Source organism: Cylas formicarius, unplaced genomic scaffold, assembly GCF_029955315.1.
Source record: "Cylas formicarius isolate icCylForm1 unplaced genomic scaffold, icCylForm1.1 PGA_scaffold_4__25_contigs__length_36172078, whole genome shotgun sequence".
Classification (NCBI taxonomy): Eukaryota; Metazoa; Arthropoda; class Insecta; order Coleoptera; family Brentidae; genus Cylas; species Cylas formicarius.
The window spans coordinates 14,297,006-14,311,433 of record NW_026844334.1 but is presented as its reverse complement, the minus strand read 5'-3'; the positions used below and the strand labels follow the sequence as shown (position 1 = coordinate 14,311,433).

General features: G+C 33.6%; 4 protein-coding genes across 6 annotated transcripts in view; 2 read left to right on the top strand and 2 right to left on the bottom strand.

The window, feature by feature from the left end:
• LOC132701605 (ATP-dependent helicase brm-like) overlaps window positions 1-8,570 on the bottom strand; it is a 41,434-nt gene extending 32,864 nt beyond the window's left edge. Inside the window, exons 1-3 of the mRNA XM_060669686.1 lie at window positions 8,307-8,570; window positions 7,053-7,498; window positions 6,752-6,999 (exon numbers count right to left, since the gene is read on the bottom strand). Coding sequence (XP_060525669.1) covers window positions 6,752-6,999; window positions 7,053-7,494 — 690 coding nt within the window. The 5' untranslated portion in view covers window positions 7,495-7,498; window positions 8,307-8,570. The remainder of the gene's footprint in view (window positions 1-6,751; window positions 7,000-7,052; window positions 7,499-8,306) is intronic.
• LOC132701612 (uncharacterized) lies at window positions 1,315-6,112 on the top strand. Its single transcript, XM_060669701.1, has 6 exons — window positions 1,315-1,720; window positions 2,130-2,260; window positions 3,832-4,094; window positions 4,207-4,315; window positions 5,373-5,524; window positions 5,580-6,112. Exons 1-6 carry the CDS (start codon window positions 1,655-1,657, stop codon window positions 5,717-5,719), a joined length of 861 nt encoding a protein of 286 aa, XP_060525684.1. The 5' UTR covers window positions 1,315-1,654; the 3' UTR covers window positions 5,720-6,112.
• LOC132701609 (uncharacterized) lies at window positions 7,851-10,316 on the top strand. 2 transcript variants are annotated; one of them, XR_009618796.1, is made up of 4 exons: window positions 7,851-8,284; window positions 9,419-9,555; window positions 9,609-10,052; window positions 10,164-10,290. XR_009618796.1 is itself a non-coding variant. In XM_060669698.1 (3 exons), exons 1-3 carry the CDS (start codon window positions 9,271-9,273, stop codon window positions 10,314-10,316), a joined length of 882 nt encoding a protein of 293 aa, XP_060525681.1. In that variant the 5' UTR covers window positions 9,226-9,270. The 2 variants fall into 2 exon arrangements, 1 of the variants encoding a protein (XP_060525681.1); XM_060669698.1 differs by lacking the exon at window positions 7,851-8,284 and having other exon boundaries at window positions 9,226-9,555; window positions 10,164-10,316.
• A 6-nt stretch (window positions 10,317-10,322) lies between these two features.
• Window positions 10,323-14,427, bottom strand: LOC132701608 (kynurenine formamidase). Of its 2 annotated transcripts, XM_060669695.1 has the most exons (6): window positions 14,240-14,427; window positions 14,084-14,185; window positions 13,146-13,365; window positions 11,336-13,079; window positions 11,087-11,188; window positions 10,984-11,020 (listed from the first exon to the last, which is right to left on the bottom strand). In XM_060669695.1, exons 1-4 carry the CDS (start codon window positions 14,373-14,375, stop codon window positions 12,626-12,628), a joined length of 912 nt encoding a protein of 303 aa, XP_060525678.1. In that variant the 5' UTR covers window positions 14,376-14,427; the 3' UTR covers window positions 10,984-11,020; window positions 11,087-11,188; window positions 11,336-12,625. The 2 variants fall into 2 exon arrangements, with proteins under 2 accessions (XP_060525679.1, XP_060525678.1); XM_060669696.1 differs by lacking the exons at window positions 13,146-13,365; window positions 14,084-14,185; window positions 14,240-14,427 and having other exon boundaries at window positions 10,323-11,020; window positions 11,520-12,618.
• Between the last annotated feature and the right edge of the window lies 1 nt (window position 14,428).

The following is a 14,428-nucleotide window of genomic DNA, read 5'->3' as shown; positions in this document are numbered from 1 at the left end:
CTTAACAAAAAAAAATACAGCAAACCCAGTTTTCCCCAGTTGGTACCTTGCTTTTTAAAGAATATGACAAAAAGTTTTTTGTTATTTTTTTGAATAACCATGATTGTACAATAATTTATTATCGGCTCGACCTTAAAAATATAACAAGCGTAGTTAGAAATAGGTGCTAGGCATTGTCTACATTTCTTTTATAAAGAACGGTAAACTGAACAGAACCGTAATAAATAAAAATTGCATTTTATTTGTATTGTACAAAATCTTAGCAACACACCTATTCCCAATTTTTTTATTTGGAAGTATGAGTTATTTATATTGCGTGTGTACCATGCGTTCAATTTATCTTGATAACATTTTAATTAGCTGTAACTTTTTTGTTTTAAGAGATATCAAGGTAAACAAAAAAACAAAATGTAGGGTTAGTAGCCAAGTTTCTTTCCAAGTGACGTATAAAACAAAACACTATCAATTTTCTGGCAAATAAGACTACATCATATTGGAATACGCTGTATATTACATATGTGTTTAATAGAATATCTTATCAGACCACCATTTTCCTGAACACATTTCTCATACACTCTAATTGTCTTGGATTTACAACGTTTCTGGATTATCTCTTAATTGCCACTGAAATCCTTTCCGAAGCTCCACGTCATTATTACAAGGAGTTCTGTGCGTGTATATATTGTTCTATTTGGTGCTCTAAGAGTTGCAAATAATGATCTCACACCATATAATAATTGATTGATTTCTCTAGGATTTTTTAAAGACCAATATTGCGCATTTTGTCTATTACAACCCTTTCTTGTAGTCAACGAACTTTCATCAATTCATAAAATGTTTTTCAAAAAATTATTATTAAGCTAATAAAATTGTAATTTAATAAGTGGATTTAAATGCATGTTTATTTGAGAATATTTTCTTTCAATTCAATTACTGCTGTGGATTATTGTTGCCGAAAGTCATCCAGAAAGAAATACAACAACTATAAAAAAAACACTGTTCGTATACTGATAAGGTGCTTAATTACGAAGTGCACTGAAACAGTTAGAAAGGACGATAAGATCTTCCTTATGAATAAGTTCCCAAGTTCCACTATGGCAAATAAGATAAATATAAAAAAAAAGAATAATAAACTTCTGGGCATTTCCGCCGTAGAGAAAAGCCCCAGTTCAGAGTTTGGCAGTCCAGACTTGCGCATGGATGGTAGAAAAGTCCAAACTGCTTATTATTACCAGCAAAAAAGTTATTAAATTTAAATGCAGCAGGGTAAAGGTTGTTTCCGGTAATCACATATATCATCGTGTTGAAATTGCGATTCATTGAAGTTTTCTTGCCTGCGACACTGGTTTGCACAAAAAAAACAGCGAGAGACACCGTTGACTAAAAGATTTGGCCTCGGATTAGGTGAAACACACAAACGATGTTCTCAAAACCCAAAGCAATTGGGACAGAAGCGGGTTATAAGGTGTGACGCAAGGTTCCCCGATATAGGCGGTATTTTTACGCGGATTTCCTTGGAACTCGCGCTATTCGTTTGATAAAAGTACACGCGGTGAGGGAATTAGAAATAATTATTCGTCGACGATACGACAGTTGCAATATCTGCTGAAAAAAAGTAACTTCCGCGCATATCAGTTGAAATTACCGCCGCAGAATGCACTATTCCGAAGTCAAAAGTTATTACGATTTCATTTTGCCGTTAGTGTTAGAATCGGGGAAGGTAAGCAATTTTTTCATCAATTTTTACATTTATAAAAAAATGCTACATTTCCACATTTCTGTTTCCAGTTCCAAAAATTAACAAAAATAAAATTGCACTATAAGTACACTAAAATTCTTAACCTAAAATATAACAAAATAATTAAATAAATTGTATATTTAATTAATTAACAAAAACAACGGGTGAATTAGTATTAGTACAATTATTACTTAATTTCACTGTAGATCAAAAAGTAAACACTCTCTAGAATTCATTCCGACAAAATCTCTTTTATGCTGCTTTTTTGTATCTAACAATGTGTTGAGACTGTGAACCGAAACAATAAATTGATATTAACATGATAGAAAAAATCTTACGAGTGAACATGTCTAATAACCAACAATCGCGATATTTATTGTGTTTGTTTAAGACCCTTTCCGAGACGAAGGAGATCAAAAGGGAGCAAAAAAACGGCACCGACTGGGACTTAATCTCCGACTATGACAAGAAAATTGAAGATATCCTTATTGCTCAGATCAGAAAAAAATTTCCTACTCACAGGTAACATTGCATTAGTTGTATATGCTCAATGGTTTGCTAAATAATTATTATTATCAAATTTCTGGTTTTTGTCCAAATTGTCAGACCTCTGTATATCAATTCCTATGGAACTTATCTTCTTAACTCCTCAAATAAATCATTCGATATAACCAAGGTACGTAAATGGCAAGAATTCATTGTTTGACAAATTCTCAATTTTCACTTGTTTACATCCATTTGGAGAGTAATTTCCCAATCACGCTGTCTAATTACAATCGGCAAGATAATATCTGCTAATTTTATGGAAAAATTCTAAACGCTAAATGGACATTTGAGTTTTTATCTCGTTTTAGAAATCGTAATTACTGAAAAATTCCGGTCAGGCGACTTTCGGTCGAGTAGAGTATACCGAGTGGTTCAAATTTGTAGCACGAAGATTTTGCTGATAAAACCGTTTACATTATTTTGTTTCACAGATCTTTTTCTACCTTAATACACCTAGTAACTTGCAAATTTGCTTGGAGGACAAGATTGATGACTGGATTTGAATCATAACTACAGTTACTCTTTAAAATAATTTGGTTTTGTTTCAATCAACTTTGAAGTAAAATAAGATAAAAAAACAAAATTTTGTAGATACTGGATTTAAAGGTTAATGTCTTATTAATTATATTTTGGCAGTTTTTAATAATTTTTTCCTGTAATGATGTACGACAAAATAGCCTTGCCGTTTCAAAATTTTGAAATATCAAGGAAAATGTCTTAAGACAACATTAGATGTTTCCACTAATTCTAGTGTTTTTTCATCAATTTTAGTTTTGTAGAACGTTATTTAAATTGATAAATGATACAGAGTGTCTCGTTTTCGAAGGGTCTTTATGGGAAACTCCGTTGTTGTTGATCATACAAACATGATGTTTACATGGTACTTTTTTGAGACTGGAAAAATAATAATGAGATTAATTGACTTTGTAAAAAGAATTATTGAAAGTTTTTAATATAAATAAAAAGTGGCATATTTATAAATTGAATTGAAAACCCTCAGAATCAAAATCTTATGTTATATCCGCTATAATGATTCAACACCAAATACTTCTATTAGAAAATGACATTTTCTTACAATATATAAATATAATTTATACTAAATTTACACGGATATAAATTATGCAAAAAATAGGTCCATTTAAGGGTCCTGAAAAACAAAACATTTAATTTAAATTCTAAATGCGCTATTTATTTCTGTTCAAAAATTGAGATGAAAAAGTATTTAGAAAATCAAATAATCTTTTATATTAAGGAAGATATTTTTAAATTTTTCCCTCGAATCTCGGTACTATTCCAAATCTGATATATACCATTTTTCAAGATTCATAAAAATAGGGAAGCACTATTTACAAAACTTCTGAAGTTCTGTAAATAGTATTACAGTAGCCTGTGGAGGATTCTGTGAAAAATGAAATAGGGAAGCAATATGCAAAACCGCATTACTGTATCTTCAATAACAACTTTTCAGTGTTTCTAGTTAAATATTTTCCCTTAATCATCACTATAAAAAACAGTGCTATAAAAAAAGTGAAACAAAAACTTTTCAGCATCATAGCCGAAGAAGAATCCAGCGCGAAAGACAAGGTATCGGATCTTACCAACGAACCTACTTGGTTCATAGATCCGATAGATGGAACAGAAAATTTCATAAAAAAGCTCCGGGTCACGTGCATTTCCGTCGCCATGACCATCAATAAAGACTTGGTGTTCGGCATTGCTTACAACCCTTTCATGGACGAATTATTCACCGCTATCAAGGGTCAAGGGGCCTACCTAAACGGAGAACAAATACGGGTATCTGGGGAAAAAGGTGAGTTTTTTTTATTATTTTTTATATTATTTTATTTATATTATATTTTATTTATTTATTTTATTTATTAGACGTTAACTTTAAACGCCCACTTAACCTTCACATATTTCAGACTTAAAGCAATCATTTTTCGACTACGAAATATCTATGGGACGAGTAAACTCCAAACTGTATGACTTGTACATGTACAGATTGAAACACCTCATGCCAAAAGTATTGACGTAAGTCTTTTGGGGGTACTGGGTGAATCGTTTATTATGAGAGAACATATCAAAAAATCTTAAAGCAAAAAGTTGTTCAGATTTCCTTATACTGTTGAAATATTATGTTATATATACAGCACGTTAGAATTTTAATGAACAACTAACAACTTTCGTATTTTAAATAGAATAATTTGCCCGTTACGGCATTTTTTAATTCCTCTCAAAATTCTAGACATGTCATAAATATCCTTTCTGCCATATTTTGATTTTTATGCCAAAACTTACGTTTGCGTGTCTAAGTTTTATAGATAACTTTGTTAAATATGTGGGGTTGATTTCCTTATACAAAGGGGACCTAGTAGTCTGTGTTGATATTTTCGAAATAAATAAATGTAGGGTGATCAAAAACTAACGTTAAAAATGTTAGTCATTTTCAAAATTTTTCAAATAGAAACACCCCATTTAAAAAACTGGCGATTTTGTATAAGGTGGCTTATTTGAAATTGCAGATTTCTAAATATTAGTAATTAAACGCTTTTCTAAAGGAACATGGCAAAAAAAAACAATCAAATATTACAGAAACGTCACTACTTTAGTTTCCTGTGAATTTAAATGCAATTTATTGACAGTTTTATGCCACCTTAGTCTTTTCTTTTTATTGTTATTTTCATTTTAATAAAAAATGTTTGCCTAAAAAAATAAATAATGGAGAAAATGGCAATACTAAATAAAACAAATTGCAAAGTTTATTATTTGCAATATTCAGATAAAAATATGTAAAAAAAGATTTCTAAGTCAAAATCTTTTTGTTAGAATTTGTCTTATTCTTAGAAATTAAATATATTGCAATGACTTGATCCGGGTATTATAAGATTTACGAAAAAATTTTCAAACGTCTGTAAATAGGTGTTATTTTTGTAGAACTTTTTGAAATAGGAGATTTTGTATAGGCTGCCCTATATACATAACAATATAATAGTTTAGAAGTCTAATGAAAATCAAACAGTTTTCTTGATATTTTTTCCACCTGTACGTACAGTTTAATAAAGCTTCTTATAATGCTGTTTTATTGTAGCATTAGGGCGTACGGTTCAGCAATATTAGGACTTTGCTACGTAGCTTGCGGAAGATTTGATGCCTACCAATGCGATGGTTTGTACCCGTGGGACGCGGCTGCAGGTACCCTTATCGTAAGGGAAGCTGGAGGTTACGTCAGGAACTCATCAGGTGAGACCATTTTCATTCCTAAATCAGCCGGTACTAGCGAGAGCGGTATTTTCAGGGAAAGAATTCGACTTGATGGAGCCCAACTTTATCGCTACGTCCACGAAACAACTTTCCGATCAGTACATGGAGATCGAGAGGATAGCGGACGCGGAAAGAGAACGCGCGGTGCAAAATGGAAACGAATTTGTTCCTTGATTTAGAGCTAGCGGTAGTTCTATTTAATTTACCACGTATAAACCAAGCTCAGTATCCATATTTCATTAGGAAATACTTGCAATTGTGCGGGTAATTATCGGTTAATGTAAAACATTTAATTTAAACAATCAGTTGCGCGTCGAAGATAATAAAAATGAGAACGGCCATAAATCCAAAGTTTTTTTCTTGTATGATTAATGTATCAGTGTAGTACTTTAACACCAACAAAGAAAGTGTATATAAATATTTTGACATATCTTAATGGATTTTATTTTTATTTCGGGAATGCAAAAAAAATTAGTTTCTATATCAAAAATTGCCAAGAATTGTTTCATACCTAAATTAATTTGTGTCGTTTTAGAGAATTACGAAATTTTCAAAAATGATAGTAACGAAGGTATTACTTTTTTTCTACACAACTAAATTGCTACGTTAAAAATAAGTACGTATTGTAGATTGAACTGTGTACACTCTACAAAAAAAATTTATGATATAACACATAATAATTTTTTAGAAAATGATAACGCAAAATTTCAGTTAATGAGTGATTAATTAAACTTAAACAATACATAATCCGATGATTTACACCTTAACAGCACGCCTGATTATTCCGAAAATTCATCCTCCAAGCGAATACGGTCTTAAAATTCAAACTAAATTATCGAAATCACATCAAAAAAATTTTCCTTTGATTTCCAAAACTTTTCCATTACTGCTACCAGTAAATACCAACGGCAAAATTGCAACTTTCTAATTGCTATTAAAAAAAATTGCAAAATTTCCTTTTTGGGACTCAAGCGAATTATAGCACCGTTTCTTAAGAAATTTTGCATTTTTTTATCCTTCAGTGAAATAGCAAGATGACACAAGCATAGCCAACGCAGGATAATTACAATCTTAACAGCTGTGACGCGAGTATAGAATAAACATATTTCTGGTGCATTTCAAGCACTCACCAATGCAGCACCCTTTACCTTAAATTTTGAGCCGTTAAGTGCACCCTGGAATAGCAAATTTTACCCATCTACTCACCCCCCTATGCTGTGGACTTGGCATTGGTCCTGGATGGGTGGGATAATGAGGTCCGCCTCCAGGTCCGCTAGGCATTTCCGAATGACCTTGCGGTGGACCTAAATGTCCTCCATGTGGTGCATTTGGCGGATGCGACTGGGGAGGTCCACCGCTATGTGTCGGAGGATGAACCGTGTGACCTTGAGAAGTCGGCACCGAAGAATGCATGGGATGATGACCAGGCGAAGAGTGGCTCGGAGGTGGAGGCGCTAAAATTGACAACATTTTCGACCACCTCTTGACCCTGCTCCCGATTACTGACCTGCCAAATGATGTGCTTGCATAGGTCCAGGATGTCCTTGATGATGGATCTGACTTTGAGGAGGATGACCCAAATGTTGCTGACCACCGTGACTCTGAGTGTGGGACGGCATACCTTGCGGCGGACCGTGTGGCGGCAATGCGGAATGAGATTGAGGCATAAGGGATACATGGGGATGTGCTATAGGATTAGGCATCGAAGTTGGGGGCATATGTGGATGGCCAGGAGCGTTCGATAACGACGTGGGCGGCAAATGGGTCGGTGGATGAGGCATGGGTCCCATGTTAGGGTGAGGGGGTCCGTTCAAATGACCACCCATCGGTGGCGGTTGATAAGGACTATGAGGAGAATGGGCCGGTGCTGGGCTTTGATTTGGAGGACCCATAGGACTGGGAGCTTGCGGTGGCGGCATGGGACTGTTCTGCGGTGAAGGGCTGGTCATTCTGCTTTTAGAAAATACAGCAAGAATGTAACATTTTTTTTGTAAATCTAAGATCAGCGTGTTGCCGGACTACAAATATCAATTTTTTTATAGGGACCAGCGCCTTCGCCATTTAAAAAAATAAACAAAGAAAGGAAATTGTTTTGAATTCACTATTAAGCCAACTCGAAATACAAAATTTCAGTTTTATCTAAGAATCGCAAATGTTATACAAAAAAATCTACACATCTTCATCTAAAACAACTGGATATTTAAAATGTAGTATACGTACACACATAAGTACCTGCTGCATATGTATCAGCAACAACAAGGAACATTACTAATAAACTAAAATTTGAAATCAATAAAAGCGTTCTGCACACAAGCGCTCGCGATATTTTCGAGAGTATTAAAACAAAATCATCCGCGCCCACCGGATTTTATCGATTTCCCTATCGCGACGCTAGACGCATTTCATTAACTTTAAATTTTTAATACGGCTTCGCAGACTCCGCAAGATCGGCCTCGTGAAAACATATATCTCTGGGCTTATTTATAAATTGTCTATTATTAGCATTCGATTCTCCTATAAGGTACTAATATATGAACAGTACATTTGGAAAGCTATTAATTACAGATATATCTGCAAAATTTAAATTGCCATATAATACTCTCCAGAAAAATTACCGCCATTTAGCACTGACATTTGGAAGTACCGATTGTCAGAAGAAGATCGCAGTGAGAGCCGGTCTTGTCACAAAATCAAAACAAATGTAGTTAACCTCAACCAATTTTTATCGCAGATAAACAGGTATAACATGAGAATTACTTACAATCTACTTAATTATTAATTAATTTGACGTTTTGGAGACTCGTTCCCATCAGTTTTCCCAAAAGTTTCGCGTTTTTCGTTTTATTTCCCGGGAAATCGCCACGATCCTAATTTACGCGAGTTCAAAAATCGTTGTAGATAATCGCGTTTTCCGCGGAAAAGCGCAAAACAGAGCCGCTCGCCATTTTCTAAAACTGGAACCGCAATCAGTTGTTTTGTTTTGGTTTCGCTGTCTCTCTTCTTCTCACGCGAAAACCCGTTTCTGGAAGCGCCAGTGAAACAGAACACCGCCAACTGCGTTCGATTATCCGCGGTTCAAGGTCTTTTATTATTTTCGAGGACGTCTTTTGCGATCGGTCCTTTTCTATCTCGTAGAGCTATATGTGTACCGATCTTTGGACGTACGTCGATTTCTGCTCAACGAATATTCCAAATCAAAATATAGAGCAAAATAACGCCAAGTTCCTATTGAAAATATCTCTCCTGTTCTTTTATCTTTTTGATTTTCATATTCTTTTCTACAAAATTCAATTTTTTGTGTGGTATCTTTTTCATCAAAATAATTATGTTTATTTTTTTGTTTATTTATTCAAAATAAATTTTAAAGTTTATTAAATCGGTGTAGTATTGCGAATAGATATAAATAAAATAGATAACATTTGCACATATAATGTACTTGATTGTAAGAAAAATCGATATTAATATCTTCATAAAAATTGTTGGCACCAGCCAGCCAAATAAATTAATGTACATTAACTAAAGGCCCCTCAGGACGTTGCAAAACTAGCTTAATAGGGAGAAGCGTCATCATTTTATTTATTATGCTTGTTTTCTTGTTCTTCATGTTCAGGCGCAGGCGCGGGTAGTCCATAGAATAGTAAATTCTCAATACTTCATAACCTTTCTGTTTTGGTTTGTAATTGGTGTTTTATCTATCCGTATATGATATTGTCGGTATTTTGAAGATGGAAGAGGCTGTTTTCGTATTTATTGTGGATTTTTTAAAACAGTTTAATTATCCATTAATTCACAGTATGAACTATGATGACATTGCCAATATTCTGCATGTTTCGAATAGGAATTTCTTGGTTTGTTGGACTCTTAAACTTTTAGATGAAGTTTATTTTGATATTTTGGACGAAGGCGAAAATAACAACGTTATTTTGGGAAATTTGGTATGTCAGCATGGATTTTGTTCTGAAAAAGAGAAACTAGGTTTCTTAACGGGTGAACTGCCTGTTGAAACGCAGGTAGGAAGTAATTAATTTTTGCGAATTGTGGTTCAGTAAATTGTCTTTTCTAGATCTCTATTATTTCTCGAATGTTCAGATTTATAGCGCGATGGAGAACACTAATTCCGGACGAAAAACCGGATAAGATTACTTTGGATGATTTGTATAATTTGGAAAATTTGAATTTAAATCTGTTTCCCTCATATGGGGAGATCAAGACATTTTCTGCAGAGGAGAGAAGGGATAAAATAAAAGAATTTCAATATGAATTGCAGCTTATTAAAGTTCAGCAGGATACCATAGATGAATCGAGCAGGCAGCATGAATTTAACACAATAAATCTACATGATTCATTACAAGATTTAGGGCAGTGTCTTCGCCACATTGATAAAAATCTTCAATCGTTAATTAAGAAACCAACCAACGGCTCAGATTGTGAAGTAAATTATGAAATAGATCCTAATTCTGGAGAACTATTTCGTAATTGTTGTGATCACATTAAACTAATTTCACAGGTAGGTATTTTTGTTCCACTAAAAATTCAATATGAGCCAAATTTCAAAAAGTTTAAATTGCATTTGTTCTCAATATTTTAATTCTATGAAGTAAGGACAATCATATTTTAGTATGTTCGGGATGTTAAGACGATTTGTGACTTTTCTGGAGATCAGAATCAGTTAAAGGAAATTGATGATTGTGTTCAAATGATACAGGGTATCACAACGCAAATTTGCAGGCTCAATATGTCCACAGATATTAGTAATATTAATTATTATTAAATATACAAACAACTATAAGTAAATAATTTTTTGTTATATTTGATAATTACTTATTTCCTGTAAAATAATTTGGGTAAGTAAAAAGCTTTCATCACACATTTTTTCCATTATATCAAAATGATCAATATTCTCCAATATATACAATACACTGTTAATCTGTTCTTCTTTTAGCTTTAAGTGAAATGATCGTGATTGGTTGACAAAAGCAGGACTGTCATGTTCTCCAACCACAATATACAGTTTCACATTCTCAAAGTTGCCTTTTTGGTACAATGGGCTAAACTTAATTTTAGCTGTTTCTGCGCTGAGTTTTAATGAATTGTTTGCTGAAATTTTCGTTATCGGTTCAAAGTCATAGAGACCACCGATTAAAAACAAAGCTTTAATGATATTTTGATCTTCTTTTTGCAAAGAAGCCCTGAACTCGGGAAAGAAAGTTGCCAGTGCGTGGGCCCCCACAGAGTGTCCTGCTATGAATACTTTCGTTGATTTGTGGTTTCTTGCATATTCAATGCACTTTCTAAGTGCTTTCTGCAAATTTTCTAAGATTTCCGTTACAGTTTTCTTTGGTGCTAATTCATATCCTATCAAAATAGATTTTATTTTATTTTTGTAAAAAATTTCGGCGATGCTTGAGTACAGGGAATGTGTTATAGCCTCCTCCTGGTAGTAGCCACCATGGATGAAAATAAATATGGGGGCATCTAAATAGATAAGAAAACATAAATTATATTTTAATACTTATATATGTATGTAGATATGATACTGACCATTTGGTAAATCCGTTCCAAATATATCATACTGCTCTCTTTCTTCTAAGCCATACTGATTTCCTAGTGCACATGGTATGCTCTTTCTTGTCTTTTCACTTGCTGAAAATATTTGTCTTTGAATCTCTTTAGCAATCACCTATTGTTTACATCGTCTATTATTGGGTACTTTTATTTGATATTCATAAAACCAGAGAGTTTATAATTTATGATAATTAAAATTTTAATTTGCAGTTAATAATTATGTACCTATAGGTCGGCTTTAAAGTTAAGTTAAAGGAACATTACAGGAATTTATCTTATGAGCATGCGCACAGAGCTTACTTCAAGTAATGTAAAGTATGATAAATTTATTTTGTTGGGTATATTTTATTTAAAGGTGTTGGTGACGTTTTGACCTGAACCTAATGTGTTGACGGCAAATACATCTTACCACAATTTAAAAGGTCGAGGTGTTTAGTGATTATTACGTCGCTGCTCAATCGTTTACTCCATTTGCTTGGGGAGTACAACTTTTCCAAATCGTTCATGTTTTCCACTCGATAATGGACAACGCTTGTGTGGTGCTTAATCGATCGTCCGTGCCGGACAGTATATTTGCTTGTGAAAGTTTTATCGGGTTTAGAAATAATAAGTTACAGAGGCGGACTTTGGTGGCACAGTTGTTATATAGCCAACCACAACGTTTGTTACCTACTTAGGAGTATCGGTCGGTACCTACGGTATCCGTAGCTAAATATTAACTTAATAAACCCGAAATCTAATTCAAAATAAAGTCGCATCCAGCACTAGCCGTGCATGTATTAATCAATAATTGGATAATAACGCTTTGTAAGGAAACTAGAAATAGTATCAGCATCCTCTAGCGGCGAAATCAATAATTAAAATGCTAATTTTTCAAAGAAATTTCCAGAGGCTACTGTAATACTTTTTATAAAACTTCTGGATTTCTCCTGCGTCGGTTTTTGTTGAATCAAACTAGATAAGGTTTCGCCAATCATCCTGTTGCCTTCTTCCGAGTTTGACTGAAACTGTTTCAGTCAAAAAATATTCTTCACTATAATTTGTAAAGTTATTTTCATGTTGGATTATTTTATAAATGCATATTATAATAAAAGTAGATAATATTTTGTGTACTTACGTGCGTCACTAGTATTCGTAGTGTACCTTTTTTTGCAATGTAACATATTACAAATTAAAAATTTTAATAGCAAAGAAAATTATGTATTTCCGTTTGCCTAACATTTGAACCGCAGTTTTACATTATTTTATTAGGTCATGAAAAATGTCCGTGTCCTGCTTATTAAAAAATGATTATGAAATCTCAAGAAATGATTAACAAAACCTGTTGTTGCTACATTATCGTCATTATTTATCTTAATTTCTTGCTATTTTCGTATTATTTTAAGCGATAAGTTATATTTGTTTCCTTTTGCAACAAAACCTAAGAGATATTGGAAGACTGCAATATATATGTAAGCATCCTTAAAGAATGTTTCTAACAGGTACGCCTTTTTGAGGCATTCTGTTAATCTTTATTTAATCGTGGCTGCAATTCTGCGCAACAGTTTCGACGATCAACTTAACCAAGTCGAAATCTTCATCAATCATTCGTTCGATGGCGTTAAAATGATCGACTCCATCAAGTTGGTGATATTCGCAGCGAATTCCTGATTCGATCAACTTCTCGTGGAATTTCTTCCCTTGCTCGAGGAACGCTGGGCTTTCGTTTTCCGCCGTTAAGACGTGAAAAATTGCTTTGCTGGAACTGAAAACGTTATGCTCAGGACTGATAGTCTTAGCGGTCTCTTCGTCCAGTCCAAGCTGTTGATTGATGATAGTTTTGGTGATGGGCGTGACATCATATAAACCACACGATAGGAAGACCCCCTTGAGCAATTGTTGATCGTCTTTGGACAATAACGGAAACAGTTTGGTGTAAATTGATAGGGCTAGCTGCGCTCCAACGGAGTGGCCTAGTAAATAAATCCCTCTGGAAAAGACGAAATAAAAACTGTACTGCGACATCCGTTGGAACTAGCTTTGGCCTACTCCTTACTTGGAATTTTTCTTTCTCGCATAGTCGATGCATCTTTTAAATGCAACACATATCTTGTTCATTATCTCCGGCAATGTTACATTAGGACACAATTCGTATCCTAGAGTTATAACTTTAATTTTATGCTTGTGGAGGACCTTTGCGATAAAAATTTGATTGCTGTGGGTTATTTCTTTTATTTGCCAGTAGCCACCGTGAATGTATACGAGAATTGGAGCATCTGAAAGGTTAAGTTGGTTGCGACTATCTGACTGATCTATCTTTGTTAGGACGGGGAGACTTATCAATAGGAAATACCTTGATTTTAATGAAATTCCCATATAATCGTTTGGTCGAAGGTCACGGAAGGATGAACTGTCAGTCCTTTCGTCTTTGATCAATATTCACTGCTGGTTTGCTGTGTTTTCGATTACATTTGGTAGAGTATTAATTCATTTTTTTTTAATTGCTTTTAAAATGCTTAATTATTTGCATTTTTCATATCACTTTGTACAGAATAAATACCAATTTTCAATTTTAAAAATTCGCGTACTATCTTGCATATTGGTGAGATGATACCGAAATTAATAGAAATTAATTATATAATATATAATAATATAATAATAATATAATTAATTATTATAGTGGGGAATAAGTAAATTGGTCTAATATGTTATTGGTTTCTTAAATAATAAAAAAATCCTGCTTCACAATTTTAAGCTAAGCACCTAGGTACGTATTGTTGGTTATAATATAAGTAAATAATATAAGTAAAAACAAATATTTTAATATTTGAGTTTCCTTAAAATGTGATTTTAAGATGTGATTTTTCCTCTTTTTATTTGTAATAAATCCTAAAAATCCTAATGCTCCAATGGTTTGGATATAGATAACATACTATTAACCTTTTTTCAACACAGCGCCAAATAACTTAAATTTAATAAAAAACCCTATTTTACCTTCTGGCAGATCTATTCCCACAATGTCATACTGTTCTCTTTGCCCATATCCGTAAGGTACATTGAATTCGCATTTGACCAGTGTCTTTAGGCTTTCGCTATCTAAAGCAAATCAGAAACGCTAAAAGTTGCGGGTCAATTAAAAAAAATACTTACTTTCGTTGAAAAATTGAATATGTCTCTCCAAAATTTCGTTAAATGGATATCTTTTGGTCCAGCAGTGCGGAAAATAAAGCCTGTCGAATTCTGTCAAGGCTTGTTCAGAGATTTCAACCTTGGCTGCCTCTTCCATGGTGAAGTGACTAACGTCGATTTATGCGTTTCAATATCTTTGCACCTTTACAT

Bases quoted from the DNA above. Each gene is read 5' to 3' on its own strand.
- LOC132701612 (XM_060669701.1), top strand. From the start codon at position 1,655: ATGCACTATTCCGAAGTCAAAAGTTATTACGATTTCATTTTGCCGTTA. The intron at 1,721-2,129 runs GTAAGCAATTTT...TGTTTGTTTAAG, and splicing joins TAGTGTTAGAATCGGGGAAG to ACCCTTTCCGAGACGAAGGA. The intron at 4,095-4,206 runs GTGAGTTTTTTT...CACATATTTCAG, and splicing joins ACGGGTATCTGGGGAAAAAG to ACTTAAAGCAATCATTTTTC.
- LOC132701609 (XM_060669698.1), top strand. From the start codon at position 9,271: ATGGAAGAGGCTGTTTTCGTATTTATTGTGGATTTTTTAAAACAGTTT. The intron at 9,556-9,608 runs GTAGGAAGTAAT...TGTCTTTTCTAG, and splicing joins AACTGCCTGTTGAAACGCAG to ATCTCTATTATTTCTCGAAT. The intron at 10,053-10,163 runs GTAGGTATTTTT...ATCATATTTTAG, and splicing joins ACATTAAACTAATTTCACAG to TATGTTCGGGATGTTAAGAC.
- LOC132701608 (XM_060669695.1), bottom strand. From the start codon at position 14,375: ATGGAAGAGGCAGCCAAGGTTGAAATCTCTGAACAAGCCTTGACAGAA. The intron at 14,186-14,239 runs GTAAGTATTTTT...GATTTGCTTTAG, and splicing joins TATTCAATTTTTCAACGAAA to ATAGCGAAAGCCTAAAGACA. The intron at 13,366-14,083 runs GTAAAATAGGGT...TTAACCTTTCAG, and splicing joins GGGAATAGATCTGCCAGAAG to ATGCTCCAATTCTCGTATAC.